Source organism: Schistocerca cancellata, chromosome 3, assembly GCF_023864275.1.
Source record: "Schistocerca cancellata isolate TAMUIC-IGC-003103 chromosome 3, iqSchCanc2.1, whole genome shotgun sequence".
Taxonomy (NCBI): Eukaryota; Metazoa; Arthropoda; class Insecta; order Orthoptera; family Acrididae; genus Schistocerca; species Schistocerca cancellata.
This window is the reverse complement of record NC_064628.1, coordinates 527,194,642-527,211,281: the sequence shown is the minus strand read 5'-3', so window position 1 is coordinate 527,211,281 and position 16,640 is coordinate 527,194,642. Positions and strand designations below refer to the sequence as shown.

Below are 16,640 nucleotides of genomic sequence, written 5' to 3'. Positions count from 1 at the left end.
AAACAATGGCAAGAGACTGCTATTTGTTGTTACTTACACTGCTGCTTTCTTTGATAATAATGCCGGCCGTGATGGCCGAGCGGTTCTAGGCGCTTCAGTCCGGAACCGCGCGACTGCTACAGTCGCAGGTTCGAATCCTGCCTCAGGCATGGATGTGTGTGGTGTCCTTAGGTTAGTTAGGTTTAAGTAGTTCTAAGTTCTAGGAGACTGATGAACACAGAAGTAAAGTCCCATAGTGCTCAGAGCCATTTGAACTTTTTTTTTTTTAATAATGATCAACAAGAACCAAATAATAGACTGCGTATGATAGAAGATGTTCTGAACGAGAGTTTAGCGAAAATTTTTCTCCGTTTGAAAATCTTTGCAGGCGCCTCTTTAGTACATTATATTCTGCACAGAAATTAGAGTCATCTTAGATTTAAAAATCTAGTCAATTGCCTCGCTTCATTTCTGACTGTATCGCTGTTTAGCATAAGAATAATACAAATATAAACATGACATGATATGTATATTCTTCCGCGTTTACTGTTGTCTCACTCTAGTTTTGTGGTTTATTCCGCAGACAGGATTTAAATGAGATAGCAGCAAACACGAAACAATACATGGCAAAATGTTTATATTCGTATTATTCTTATGGTGACGAGAATACTGCATGTGTTTCACAATTTATAAAAGTTCCTACCATCTCTTCTCACAGATAGGAAAAAATTCAGAACGTAGAGTTGGCCATATTGACAAACATCCTAAACATTCTTGCCAGTCGGGTTTTCGTAGTACATTGAAATGCTGCTACATTCGAAGATGAACAATACGGAATTTGTATTTACTTCGTTGGATAATGTTTGAAAATGTAGTGGTCGAAACTCGGCGCGGAGAAAAAAAGCTTGTCTTCCACCCTTTTTTTTAAATTTATTTACTGACGCAGAGGTTTTGGCGCCAGTATTTATCTTCGTGCCTACAAAGCATGCCTGTGTAGCGCTACATATATTCGACGGCAGAACTAAGTTGTGGCGGCACCCACCGACATTTTTAAGAACTTCCGCTTGCTTTGCACTCGATTCTAAGCCGCAGGCGGTTTTTTGGATTACAAAAACCAAAAAAAAAGTGACCATACATACACTGTAGTGGAGTTTAAGACTGAGTTAAAGAACTTACTGTTGGGCATCCTTAAAATTAATGTACAAGGTTATAATGTTGATAGTGGCTGTGCAGTTTGCAGCGCCATGCCACGGATTGCACGGCCTCTCCCGCCGGAGGTTTGAGTCCTCCCTCGGGCATGGGTGTGGGTGTTGTTCTTAACATAAGTTAAGTAGTGTGTTAGTCTAGGGACTGATGACCTCAGCAGTTTTGTCCCTTAAGAATACACACAAATCGTTTTAAGAAGAAGATGTTGTTACACACCCTAATCTTCCATCAAGTTCAGTAATTTCATTATATTGCTTTTAAATAAAATGTACATCCATGATACTGTGGGTAATTAGAAGGCAAGAAATAATTTTGATATAAACTGTGAACTTGATGATTACCCAATAAGTGATTTTATTGCACACCAGGTGATAACCAAAGCAAATGCAAAGAATAATAAACAAAATTTTACATGAATAATAAATACTATCTGCCAAACCAGGATTCATCTTTTGTCTCTTGTGCCAGCTTCCAGCACAGTAAATTATGTTGACAGAATATCATAAAATCTGTGAAATGTGCTGGAGATGAAGTCATGATATGGATGGATATGAAGCGCAATGTATCATCATCACTACGTATCTCTGCAGAATTGTCAACTGCAGGAGAACATTATTTCATCAAGATATCACAGTATGTTCAAGTTTCTCATGGTACAGTGCATTCTGACTTCATTTCCATAGACAAATATTACCAACTCCACAGATATGCCCACACTGCTGATGCAATGGCGGGAGAGATCAAATGAATGGAATGGTCTGCATATTACAGAAATGCTTCAGAAACTCAAATGGGCATCCTTGGAGGGAAGGTGACAGTCTTGTTCAGGTACATTATTGAGAAAATTTACAGACCTGGCATTTGAAGCTGACTACAGAATGATCTTACTGCCGCCAACAAACATTTCACATAAGGACCATGAAGATATGATATGAGAAATTAAGACACATATAGACGATTGTTTTCCTCTTTCTCTATCTGCGAGTGGAACAGGAGTCCTGAGTATGTATGTAGATGTGGATGGAGGTTCACCACAGCTTCTTGAAGAAGACTTGTTGTAAAGACAATGTTAACCTCAGTCACAAATAAAATTACCTTATTTATTTGTGTATTACAGTGCACAGCGTATCTAAAGTGAAGATAAAGTTGTCATCAACATGAAGGTTGTTTTGAGCACCACAGTATATTATCAGGCATGACCCAACTGAAGGTGGCATGATATTGCTTTCCTCCTAATTCTGAACTGACAATTATTTTCACAGTAACGAACACTGCTGGAAGTGAAATAAGGCAGCTCTATGCCAAGCTAAAGGAGGTGCCACATGATATTAGGAGGTATCCCATGACTTTTGTCACATCAGTGTAGATGTAGATGGCTTGACAAAGTGGCCCAGTTGACAGACTATCAATGGTATGTGCACTTATACACCACCAATGATGAGTAGTTTCTTACTGGTTATAGCATACATGAGCTGAATTGGCAAGCACTGGCACTCATTCCTCTTTACATATGAAAATCAATTTTCTCAAGCATGTAATTTTCTCTATGTTGAACCAGTGTTACTGGAAGTATTTGAAATGATTAGAGATGGTGAAAACTTTGGAGGCTGGACAGATTGCTTGGCTTCTAAAATGTAGAAGAGTGATAACCTAACTAACTGTGTTATGTAATGTTTGAAAGAAATGGCAGAAGTAATCATTCATAAAGACAGTAATGCTAATCTGCGTAGAGAATCTGTGATTAAAAAATATACAGGGTGAAGTATCATATTAAAAACTGAGGAACTAGTGGTGTCCACGGACCTTCTTTACACTGTGTAGTATTGAAATGTTCTTGACAGATGATTGATTGCTAATGTTACCATCCATATGTCCTACAAAAAATATAAAGGGCACTCCAAAGACATTTCATGTATCATAAATTTAATTATTTTTATTTATTTCTCCCTGGATATTAGTGTTAAGAAACATCATTTTCTCTGAAAAATATTACCACTATATTATGTATTCACAATGGTCATGGCCTCAGAATTTGGGTTTTTTTATTGCATTATTCAATCTCCATTCATATTCATCATTTGTTTTACAACTGGCAGTGTAGATTTTGGACTGACAGCATTAACAAGCTTAAAGTAAATAAACAAAAGATTAGATATGTGTCAGGCACCCCCCCACCCACACACACACACACACACACACACACACACACACACTTAAGGGATTACCAATTTCCTCTATTGAGGTACTTTAGGAAAAAGGAAATAAAAATATGTAATTTTAGAATAACAAAAATAACAGTCTTCACCAATACAAAATTAACAGCATGTAAATGCTCATTAAAAAACTGAGCAACATGTTTACATGATTGTACAGGTAATAACGTAAATGTTTTCAACATTTCGACAATCTGCTATTTTGTGTGTGTTTATGCATGTAGAGAGACAATGACAAACAAGACAAAAATACATACTCACACGCGTAAGTTAACTCTATCTGACAGTGAAAGGTATAAAGATAACCACTCTCTATATAACTGAAGTGTTGAGTGGTCAACAAATATATAACCAAGACCATAATCATTGCTGAGCTTTTTGACAAAGCTCTTTCTTAGAAATACCCAAGTAACAAAAACCACACATGCACAAACACACGAATGTATAAAGTTATATTGTCCAACCTGGTTACATTGTTATGACCACAACATTGTGATACCTGTGTATGTTTTTGTTAGTCAGTTAACTCCAGATGCTTAGCAATGATTTAATGTTGTTTATGTCCTCTTGACCACTCAATACCTCAATTTTATGGTGAGTGGTTAATTTTATTTGTTCCATTTTTTAATTTTGTCCAGAACTTGCCAGTACCATAATATACACTATCTACATCATAGGGCACTTTATTATTGTTGTTACTGTTGTTGTTGCTGCTGCTGCTGCTGCTGTAATGGTGTCAGAAAGCTCAGATATTATTTAATTTATAAGAGCTTCACAAATAGTAGGAAATGCATAAAATGAATTTTGATTTTTCTGTGCAGTAACGCATTTTGTAGTGTGTGTGTGTGTGTGTGTGTGTGTGTGTGTGTGTGTGTGAGAGAGAGAGAGAGAGAGAGAGAGAGAGAGAGAGAGAGAGAGAGAGGGGGCGGGGGGGGGGGGGGGGGCAGGGGGGCAGACAAACCAGTTGACTTCTTCATTGTATTATATAGTCTGATACTGAGCTGTTGGATGTAACTAGAAGTCTGAGATTTGTTTCTCGGTCAACTGCAACTGTCATCTCTTTTCCTTCCAGTCTACAGATTCTTAATTTCACGGGTTGCAACTCATCTGACTATTAGCATACAAATGTGCAAAGCTGATTTCATTGTAATTACAGGCCTACACAGTTTTGTGAAATTTAATACTTTCCTGGTTGTGTTTTGGATGTTTGTAACTTGTTGCCACAGTATTTTCACACTGGGTCTTCTGCCCATCTTGATGTGAATACTGTTGAAAATGCACCAGATCCCCTATTTAAGATCTTGACGACATATGCATGGTGTACTCCGTTGACGTTGTTTGAGCGCAGGCACCTGTGCTGCAAGTTATAATGCTGCACTGTATGCCCTTTATGGGGAAAGCTCACCCCGATATTAGATCGATTGCTTTCACATGATAAAATCACAAAATGATGGCGACTACACATAGCATGAAGTTTTTATATTATGAGATGCAGTATTTAATTGGAAAGCACCATCTTGATTGATAAGGGACTCAGACAGTTGTTTAGTTCCATTGTATTTCATCAAATGACTGGTAAAAATACAGTGTTTGTTGATAGCAGACTTGCTGGCTTGGTGGAGGCAATTATGCTGCTGGTCTTCCACAGTACGATCCCAAACAGTGTGCATCATTTGCCGTGTGTAAGATTTGCTGCACTTGCACAGAATCCTGTTAACACCTGCCTTGTGCCACTCTAAGTCATCTTTGATATATATCTCAAAAGTGCAAAGATCTTTCATAGAGGATAAAAGATCACATTGACCTTATGTCTTCTTAATATTCTACCTTTTTCTTTAGAAACATTTCCAAAATATGGTAGATAAGCTGAAAATCTTGTCCTCTTCCTTGTTCTACAATTTGTACTTCTGTAGCACACTTTGTACCTGCCAAGATGAATATCCACTGTTCAGGAAAACAGTTTGTACATGCTCAAGTTCAACTTGCAGATTTTCATATATGAGATGGTATAGGCTCTGTTGAAGACCCTGACTATATCAGTAGGTTAAAGCTCAATTACATAGTTGGTTTCAAAGAATAATATAAAAATACCCTTTTACACTTTTAGTATATTTGTAAAAGGTGATCAAAAAAATGATTTTCATATGTCAGTATTTGGAATGTTTCCCTGTTATACAAGACGAGCCAATATTACTACACAGATTTACTGCCAAAGTTCTGTTAAAAGGAATGAAATAAAATCTAAATTGCAGAGATATGTATGTATCTGGTCTAGTACACAACAAATGCATAAACAAGCTGCAAGCTGAATACATCTACTATCACAGGAAAAAAAGTTGACTGATTACAACTACAGTAGAGTCACAGGCCATGCAATTTTTAGGAAGAAAATAAGAAAAAAAGAATAGAAACCACACAAACACAAAATGTTATGAGGAAGAAATATGAACAAACCTAGTAGATGCACCACGCAAGAATGAAAGAACTCCAGAACGTCGAATTTCAGATGTCTGCTGACCACTGGTAACAGTATCTCGCTCACTAACTGCACCAGTAGATTTCCTCTTGTGAACAGGACTATCAAGTCAACACAATACTGAATATTATCTTGATATCATAATTAAGAATGGAGGCAATAAATTGTAAGACTGAGGTTTTAGTGTACTACGGTTAGTCAAATAAAATTAGTAGTAGAGAGGCACTGTACCACATGCAAATGTTACAAGCTACTGTATTTAAACCTTTTACTAACACAACAAACAGTATGCCTAAAGACTGTCAATTCAATATTAGAAAAAAAAGTAATTGTCTTTTCCATTTCTGTCTTGTGTGGTGCCTCTCTAGATCTGATAGATAGTTATGTCTGTCCTCTAAATAATGTTGTTTAGAATTTCCTAACTATCTATGACTACTGCGGTAACAACAGTGATACTGGTCTTATGTATGGCAGGATGTCAACTACAGATGTGATGTGAATAATACAACTGTTTTCACTGAGATTGACCTGTCATAAGCATACACAGTGCCATTTTTATGAGATGTGAATGTACACTTGTTAGTAAATTTAGCTATATTAATTACGGGCATTTGAGAAGAATTACAATTTTAGCGTACCACTTTAAGTTTGCTTGATATGACAAACTTTACAATAAAGAATTGGTCAAAAAGACTGCAATATTGGGACTAGATAATAAGAAATGTATAAAATTAATGTCATAAATACAAGAGTGAATGAATGATTTAATACTTCAAGCAACAGAAAATCTAGGATGAAAAAACGACAGTATGAAAAGAAACAAAATATATATACATGTGTAAAACACACACACACACACACACACACACACACACACACACACACACACGCGGGGCCACTGTTGTCTCTGGATACTTAAGTCTTAATCTGCAGAGATGACAGTGACCGTATGAGAGTGAGTTATGCTTATGTGGATAAGAGTGTGTTTGTTTTGTTTTGTCTATGTCCAATTAAGGACATAGTCTCACAGCTCATAATTTCTAGCAATTTTTTTTAAATGTGCTGGCCTTCCACTCAATACCTTCTCCATGCAGTGAGAAGTGGCCAATTATTTTTATATTGTGATTTATGTTCCACCCTAAGGTAACAACTTTAATCTAAATGAAACTGACATTCTGCGATACCATTACAAATTGTACGATACTACTATGAACTGCAGTAATAATTTATCTATATCATGACATGAGATCTGGCATAGGCTTAATGTCTGCCAGACTGTCTGTTTTGCATGCTTACTCTTTATTAATATTGAATTCAGGAAGGCAAACTGAGGTTGCTTAGAGACATCCCAGACATTTATAATCAGCAGCACCCAGGTAAGCAAGTAATCTAGAATGTAAGTGTCATTGCCTTCATTATGAAGAAAGGGTCCATATTTTCAGTAATTTGTGATAGTGTATTCTTTCGTTGAAATATTGAACCCAGAGCTGTGCTGAATTATTTATATGCATTTCTCTTCTTCTCATTAGCGCTAAAATCCTTGGTGAGCCTTGGCTTCTTCAACAATCTTCCTCCACACTTCTCTGTTATTTGCTGCTCTTTTCCATCCCTGGACTCTCATACTGGTGATATCCATTATTATCTTATTGATCCATCTTCTTCTAGGTCTCTCTTTTCACCTAGCTGAATGGATCACATCTTTCATCATTTTCTTTGGAATTCCATCCTCTGCTATTCTCTCCACATGTCCAAATGCATTTGCTGTCCTAAAATTTTCAGCTGTTTTTGGAAACTGTTGCTATTTGTGATTGCCCACACCGGTAATGATAACCAAGATCTAACATACCATAGCAGCTACTTTTTTTCCCTGGAATGGCTTTTGAAAATTTATGTAGAAGTGAAGTGATCTTTCATGAATGCATAATACTGCCTGTATTCTATTACACAATGGTAGTTTAGTTTTAAATAACAATACACAATTAGGGCACAGGCAGAGGGTGTATACCAGCAACACACATTATCTTGTTGCAGAGCATGCTCTACAAAATTACTGTCATGACTTTAGTGTCTGTTTCACCCCACGTGCCATCTGGATTCTTCCCCCAGACACCAGTTTCTAAGAACTTCGCGGGTGGGAACTAGCACTGCAACATGTCCTTGGTTGTTGCCATCCACCTGTCCTTACTTTCCATTAATTCCTTCCGTCTCTGCATTTATTCACAGTAACTACTCCTTCTTTCATTCCATTTTAGTTTTCTACAGCTGTCATTTCCTGACCTGTCTCTTTTCGCCTTGCCCCTCCCATCTCTCTTACATACAATGCACATAGCTTTTCACTGTTACTAACTCAGGCATGATGTTTTAGTAGTAATCTCTGTCTTGTATATTACCCTGTCTTCCGCCAATAAGCTCTCAGGTTTCCAAATCTCGCCCAGTGCAGTCCTTAACAATTAGTCTTTCCTTCTCATGCTGTCTGGTGAACCTCCTCTGACCCAGGGTTCTGGGTGGCTTTTCTGAACTGTACCCCTTTTCATAAGCCTCTCCAGTCCTTTTCCTTCACCCCTCTTTCTTCCCCTTCATTTCTTATGCCACTGCCTCCGAAAGCTACTAAGAGTTAAACCTTTTTGTGTGTGTTCTCCTGCCGCTTGGTGAGTAGATTTTGTATCTATCCATTTACATTATAATACATAATTAGTGTTAATCAAACAATGGAAAATCCAGGATGGAACATAACAATATCATGACAAGGAAAGTTGCTATTCACCATATAGCGGATATGCTGAGCCACAGATAGGCACTGGCCTTAATGGCCAAAAGCTTTAATTGTGAGAGTCTTTTTGTTGTGCCTATCTGTAACTCAGCATCTCCGCTCTATGGTGAGTAGTAACTTACCTTCTCATAATACAACCAGTGTTAGATAGAATGGATTGAAGAAGTAACACTCTAGGAAACTGCAAGACATCACTGAAGATCATAACTAACTATTACTAACTGCTTAGTACTTCAGCTACAGTGTTAGGTGAATGGTTACCTTTATTCATTCCATTATTTGTATTTCACCAAAGATTTCCAAATATCATACTACTTATATTACAATTAGTCATGTGAGATACTTGTTTCGTGTCTTCAATTACTTGTTAGTAAAGTGATAATTTTACAAGCAGTGATGAATGAAAGATAGCAGCATAACCCTAGGGTATCACCGGGAGCTGATAAACAGAGCAATTAAGAAAAAAAAAAAATGTACTGGTATGTAATTTTCTTTCAGTGAAATTGGATGACAGAAAAATGCCACAGGACTTTATATTCAGTGGAATGAGAGATATGTGTGTATTCTTTTTACAGTAAACTGGTAGTAGTAATATCTGATCTTCAAAACTGTTAGGACAGACAGTTTTCTTACAGTTTACAAATCGCTACGGGGTGTAATAATACAGATGCTTTGGTTCGAGACCATCTGTAGGGTTCTGACAGAAATGCAGTGAAACCCCTATTTTATGTTTTCATGTGGTCCAGACTCTAAAAACGCAAAAATGAGGCTAATGCATAACCGAGGAAAATGTTAAACCCCCCAAAATACGAGCAAAAATATATGTTATTGGCATATATGATTAAAAATTGGAATCCTCTCAAACACTTCGTATAAAATATAAGTGAAGGAAATTAAATGTACAATATAATGTTTATACAATAATTTGTGGTAATGAATTTCATCAGTTCGTAAAAAATCACAGATGTGTTACAGCAAGAAAAATTCATAAGAAAATTGAAACTGGTATATGGATACACAGGAATCAAGCTATTTCTGACATGCTACGACCACCAATTATACGTTTGAAACAGATTTTTTTTTTTTTTTTGAGATCATCCTTTGTGTTCCACATTTCGAAAGCTTCTATTCTCTTCTTGTCTAAACTATTTATCGTCCATGTTTCACTTCCATACATGGCTACACTACATACAAATACTTTCAGAAATGACTTCCTGACACTTAAATCTATATACGATGTTAACAAATTTCTCTTCTTCAGAAACGCTTTCCTTGCCATTGCCAGTCTACATTTTATATCCTCTCTACTTTGACCATCATCAGTTATTTTGGTCCCCAAATAGCAGAACTCCTTTACTACTTTAAGTGTCTCATTTCCTAATCTAATTCCCTCAGCATCACCCGATTTAATTCGACTACATTCCATTATCTTCGTTTTGCTTTTGTTGATGTTCATATTATATCCTCCTTTCAAGACACTGTCCATTCCGTTCAACTGCTCTTCCAAGTCCTTCGCATTCTCTGACAGAATTACAATGAACCTCAAAGTTTTTATTTCTTCTCCATGGATTTTAATTCCTACTCCAAATTTTTCTTTTGTTTCCTTTACTGCTTGATCAATATATGGATTGAATAACATCAGGGAGAGGCTACAACCCTGTCTCACTCCCTTCCCAACCACTACTTCCCTTTCATGCCCGTCGACTCTTGTAACTGCCATCTGGTTTCTGTACAAATTGTAAATAGTCTTTCGTTCCATGTATTTTACCCCTGCCTCTTTAGAATTTGAAAGAGAGTATTCCAGTCAACATTGTCAAAAGCTTTCTCTAAGTCTACAAATGCTAGAAATGTAGATTTGCCTTTCCTTAATCTTTCTTCTAAGATAAGTCATAAGGTTAGTATTGCCTCATGTGTTCCAACATTTCTATGGAATCTAAACTGATCTTCCCCGAGGCCGGCTTCTACCAGTTTTTCCATTCGTCTGTAAAGAATTCGCGTTAGTATTTTGCAGCGACTTATTAAACTGATAGTTCGGTAATTTTCACATCTCTCAACACCTGCTTTCTTTGGGATTGGAATTATTATATTCTTCTTGAAGTCTGAGGGTATTTCTCCTGTCTCATGCATCTTGCTCACCAGATGGTAGAGTTTTGTCAGGACTGGCTCTCCCAAGGCTGTCAGTAGTTCTAAGGGAATGTTGTCTATTCCCGGGGTCTTGTTTCGACTCAGGTCTTTCAGTGCTCTGTCAAACTCTTCACGCAGTATCGTATCTCCCATTTCATCTTCATCTACATCCTCTTCCATTTCCATAATACTGTTCGCAAGTACATCGCCCTTGTATAGACCCTCTATATACTCCTTCCACCTTTCTGCTTTCCCTTCTTTGCTTAGAATTAGGTTTCAATCTGAGCTCTTGATATCCTTACAAGTGGTTCTCTTTTCTCCAAATGTCTCTTTAATTTTCCTGTAGGCAGTATCTATCTTATCCCTAGTGAGACAGGCCTCTACATCCTTACATTTGTCCTGTAGCTATCCTTGATTAGCCATTTTGCACTCCCTGTTGATCTCATTTTTGAGACGTTTGTATTCCTTTTTGCCTGCTTCATTTACTGCAGTTTTATATTTTCTCCTTTCATCAATTAAATTCAATATTTCTTCTGTTACCCAAGGATTTCTACTAGCCCTCGTCTTTTTATCTACTTGATCCTTTGCTGCCTTCACTACTACATCCCTCAGAGCTACCCATTCTTCTTCTACTGTATTTCTTTCCCCCATTCCTGTCAATTGTTTCCTTATGCTCTCCCTGAAACTCTGTACAACCTCTGGTTCTTTCAGTTTATGCAGGTCCCATCTCCTTAAATTCCCACCTTTTTGCAAATTCTTCAGTTTTAATCTACAATTCATAACCAATAGATTGTGGTCAGAGTCCACATCTGCCCCTGGAAATGTCTTACAATTTAAAAACTGGTTCCTAAATCTCTGTCTTACCATTATACAATCTACCTGATACCTTTTAGTATCTCCAGGATTCTTCCATGTATACAACCTTCTTTTATGATTCTTGAACCAAGTGTTAGCTATGAATAAGCTATGCTCTGTGCAAAATTCTACCAGACGGTTTCCTCTTTCATTTCTCTCCCCCAATCCATGTTCACCCACTATGTTTCCTTCTCTCCCTTTTCCTACTCTCGAATTCCAGTCACCCACGACTATTAAATTTTCGTCTCCCTTCACTACTTGAATAATTTCCTTTATTTCATCATACATTTCTTCAATTTCTTCGTCATCTGCAGAGCTAGTTGGTATATAAACTTGTACTAGCGTAGTAGGCATGGGATTCATGGCTATCTTGGCCACAATAATGCGTTCACTATGCTGTTTGTAGTAGCTTACCCGCACTCGTATTTTTTTTATTCATTATTAAACCTACTCCTGCATTACCCCTATTTGATTTTGTATTTATAACCCTGTATTCACCCGAGCAAAAGTCTTGTTCCTCCTGCCACCGAACTTCACTAATTCCCACTATATCTAACTTTAACCTATCCATTTCCCTTTTTAAATTTTCTAACCTACCTGCCCCATTAAGGTATCTGACATTCCACACTCCGATCTGTAGAACGCCAGTTTTCTTTCTCCTGATAATGACATCGTCTTGAGTAGCCCCTGCCCGGAGATCCGAATGGGGGACTATTTTACCTCTGGAATATTTTACCCAAGAGGATGCCATCATCATTTAACTATACAGTAAAGCTGCATGCCCTCGGGAAAAATTACGGCTGTAGTTTCCCCTTGCTTTCAGCCGCTCGCAGTACCAGCACAGCAAGGCCATCATGGTTAGTGTTACAAGGCCAGATCAGTCAATCATCCAGACTGTTGCCCCTGCAACTAGTGAAAAGGCTGCTGCCCCTCTTCAGGAACCACACATTTCTCTGGCCTCTCAACAGATACCCCTCCGTTGTGGTTTCACCTACAGTACGGCCAGCTGTATCGCTGAGGCACGCAATCCTCCCCACCAACGGCAAGGTCCATGGTTCATGGGGGGAGGCTGAATGATATGGGACAGAAATATGATATAGGACAGAAATATTAGAAGAAGAAGCTAAATTGATGCACCTGCATGCCTGAACTTTAATGGAACTGCATTACTACTGGTTAAAAACAAACAGAATCTGGCCAACGTTTGGCTTACAGCTGCTAATGGCTACAAAATTCATACTTTTAGGGAGTGAACTGTTTTTATGGATCTAGGTTTCAAGAATCCTTTACAGTGAGCCTCTGCACTACCTGTCGTAATGGAGTCAATCCTAGGTACTGATTTTCTGCATCACTATAATATCATATATCCTTGCACCAGACACATATCCATATTAGTTCTGAAATTAGTAAATAATATCTGGGCAAAATGAATAATGCTCGTGCCTGTCATTACACTTTGTCATGTGGTATAGCACAATCTAGTGATGCTTAAAGCACTACCACACAGGATACCAAGATATCTGACATGGATTCCAGTGGTTTCAATCCTCCTCACCACCACTCCCAATTACAAGCTAGATGATTTTGAAACTCTAGAGTGTGTATATCTTGACATAAAAGAAAAGTTACCATCCCTGAGGGAATCAAAAACATTATAATGGAAAATAAAATGTTTCTTTCCAAATTTCGTGCAGCAACAATGGAAGTAGAGGCTGCTCAAGGCGAGTTCCGGGGCTCCACCACAGTCTGTACGAGTGAGCAGATTGCTTGAGTTACTCTGGCCACACCTGTTAATGAATGGTTCTGCCTATTGCTGCTGTTGCTAACAATGCACGACATCACACTCGGACTACACCTCATCATCCTGTTGCCTTCAAGGACTACAGGCTAGTGCCTGACAAGTACACAAAACGCAAAAAGAGATTGATGAATTATTGAATGTGGAACTAATCTGACATTCTAACAATAATTGGGCATTACTTTTACATGCAATGAAAAAGAAAGATAGCTCTTGGAAGCCACATGGAAACTACTACACATTAAATGCATAGACCATCCTAAACTGTTATCCAGGGTCAACCATACAAGATACCACTTGTGTATTAGTGGGAGAGATAGTGTTCAGTAATACCAACAGATTTCAATGCTGTAGATATTTCTAAAACCACTGCCACCATTCCCTTTGGACTGTTTAAGTACTAACATATGCAAAGGTGCCTAAAGAATGTCACTCAGACGAGACAGCATTTTCTGTTGGCGATGTGCTACCTGGACTTAGCTTGCTTATTTAGATAATGTGTTTGTGTTTTCAACAACATAAGTGAAGCATGAAAAGAATTTACAATCAGTTTTCAACAGTTCTCAAAATATCGGTTGGTGATCAGTGAGAACATACGCATCCTCCAACAATTGAAAGTGCAGTTGCTATGACATTTGGTCTTCTCTTCCAGCATCACTCCCCTCTAGAATAGAGGGACACTTCACCAACAGGGCCATGGCTCATGGCAGCTGCTTGGATTTTTGTCTCGGAAGCTGTCACATTCACAGATGAAGTGGAGTGGTTATGAAAGGGAACTGTTAGCCATTTATTAGGCTATTACATATGTTAGACTGTATGTGGAGGCATGACCGTCATTGTGTTTATAGACCATAAACCTACAACATCTGCATTTGCAGTACCTTGGGAATCCTTTTCACCTGAATTACAGCTACTGGGTTTTATCAGGCAATTCACAACAGACGTCAAAGATGCAGATTATTTTTCTAGATTCACAACCATTTCTAATTATATCAACTACACACTAGTGGCAGAGGCACAAGTCACTGATACCCAATTATGTGGATTTATGATCAACCAAGGCACTCGACTGGGACTAAAAAGGTTTCTTTTAAAGTGCTCTTAAGCCTATTTTGTGGAGTGACACCTCCATAAAAACAGCATCACCTGTTTGTGTCTCCTGCTTTTAAGAAACAGGTTTTTGATTCAATATATGGCCTTGCGCACTCAGGAGGGAACTACACAGTTTGTATGATCACTGACTGATATGTGTGGCTGTTAGTTAAATGTGACTGTTGTGTGTAGGGTCCAAACTTGTTTAGTGTGCCAAAAGGTTAAAGCAGATCATCATGTGCGTAAGTCAGTAGATACATTCAGCAAACCCACATTGTGTTTCGAGCATGTACACATTGATTTGCTGGAATCCCTACCCCTGGTGAAGGATATCAGGTAGGTATTTAGAGCCATCGACTGCTGCACAAGCAGGACAGAGGCTTTGCTTAATGCTGGCATCCCAGCTGTGGCAGGAGTTAAACCTTTCTTGCTTCTTTCAAGTACCATCATACCATCAGTCCCACCCAGTAAATACAAGGGTGGTCAAATGGCGGCATTGAACTCTAAAACCTTTTTCAAAATGTTATGGCACTTTGTGAATACCTGCCCTACCTCTAGTGCTAATGTGACTGAGCATGGCCATTAAACCAGACATTTCGACTTCTGGTGCAGAATTGGTTGTTTATAGCCAAGTGTACTGACTCCCAGCGGAGTTTTTCATGCAATTGCAGAAGCATTCTCTATGACAGATATCATTTCTCCTTCAATAATTAAAGCTTTGTATCTTTAAATTCTGCTCATCCAGTGTCTCATCATATGGACACAAATATTTCTGAATGAGATTTTCACTCAGCGGGGTGTGTGCTGATATGAAACTTTCTGGCAGATTAAAACTGTGTGCCGGACCGAGATTCGAACTCGGGACCTTTGCCTTTCGCGGGCAAGTGCTCTACCAACAGAGTTACCCAAGCACGACTCACGCCCCGTCCTCACAGCAAGGTTCGCAGGTGAGCTTCTGTAAAGTTTGGAAGGTAGGAGATGAGGTACTGGCAGAAGTAAAGCTGTGAGGACGGGGCATGAGTTGTGCTTGGGTAGCTCAGTTGGTAGAGCACTTGCCTGCAAAAGGCAAAGGTCCCGAGTTCGAGTCTCGGTCCGGCACACAGTTTTAATCTGCCAGAAAGTTACAAATATTTCTATTTGTAACAACTTATGCACTTGCTCCCACTTAATGTTGCAAAAGCATGGCATCAGGGCACTTTTACAACCACCAAAGGCTGGCTCAACGCAGTCTTGATGCATGATGAAGAACAGCTTACAGAATGGTAAACCCACTATTGTATTTTTGGTGGGGATGAAGCCTGCCTATCTGTTACTGGAGAATGGCAATACGGATAAACATTATGAGTGTCACCTGCTGCCTACACAGGAAGACATGAGTAAGGCAGAAACAAAGCCATCACTGTAGGTTGGGAAAAGCTGTGTGGCATAGAAATTAATAAGAGAGCAAAGGGAAAAGGCAGATTTTTTGTTTTTTTTTTTTTTTTTTGTTTGGGGTTTAAGGGCACTCAACTACTGAGGTCATTAGCGCCCAGTCACAATTTTTAGAGCACATAGAATCTAGTAAAACTCAAGGGGGGGGGGGGGGGGGACACACCAGAAAGTTCTTACAAAGATGCAGATAAAATAAGTGGAAGAGTTAGATGTCTTTGGACAAGCCAGTCAAAGTAATGAAACGAAGAACACGAGCAGCTGCTCGAGCGTCATCAGCTAAAATATCCTGTAAAGTAGATGGCAGAGACAGGACAACACGAGATTGACTAAAACGGGGACACGACAATAAAACATGACGTACTGTTAATGCATGACCACAAGGGCACTGCGGGGCTGGGTCACCGGAGAGCAGGTAGCGGTGGCTAAACCGGCAATGCCCAATCCGCAACCTGGTCAGAAGGACCTCTTCTCGCCGAGATGGTCGGGAGGAGGTTGTCCAAGCAGTTGGGAACGGTTTTACTGCCCGGAGCTTGTTTCCTTGAAGTGAGGACCAAGTATCCCACCACAAGGACACAAGCCTCTTACAAACAACCCCACTAACGTCAGATGACGGGACACAATGGGAGGCTGGCCGAGGCAGGAGGACTGCAGCCTTGACTGCAGCATCAGCAGCCTCATTCCCAGGCACTCCTACAT

General features: G+C 38.9%; 1 protein-coding gene across 2 annotated transcripts in view; it reads right to left on the bottom strand.

Moving 5' to 3' along the window:
- LOC126175358 (1-phosphatidylinositol 3-phosphate 5-kinase) overlaps nt 1–16,640 on the bottom strand; it is a 418,246-nt gene that overhangs the window by 103,044 nt on the left and 298,562 nt on the right. Inside the window, exon 24 of one of the 2 annotated variants that reach the window (XM_049922107.1) lies at nt 5,853–5,975. The exons of the other annotated variant lie outside the window; for it this stretch is intronic. Within the exon in view, the coding sequence (XP_049778064.1) occupies nt 5,853–5,975 (123 nt within the window). The remainder of the gene's footprint in view (nt 1–5,852; nt 5,976–16,640) is intronic. 2 annotated transcript variants of the gene reach the window in all.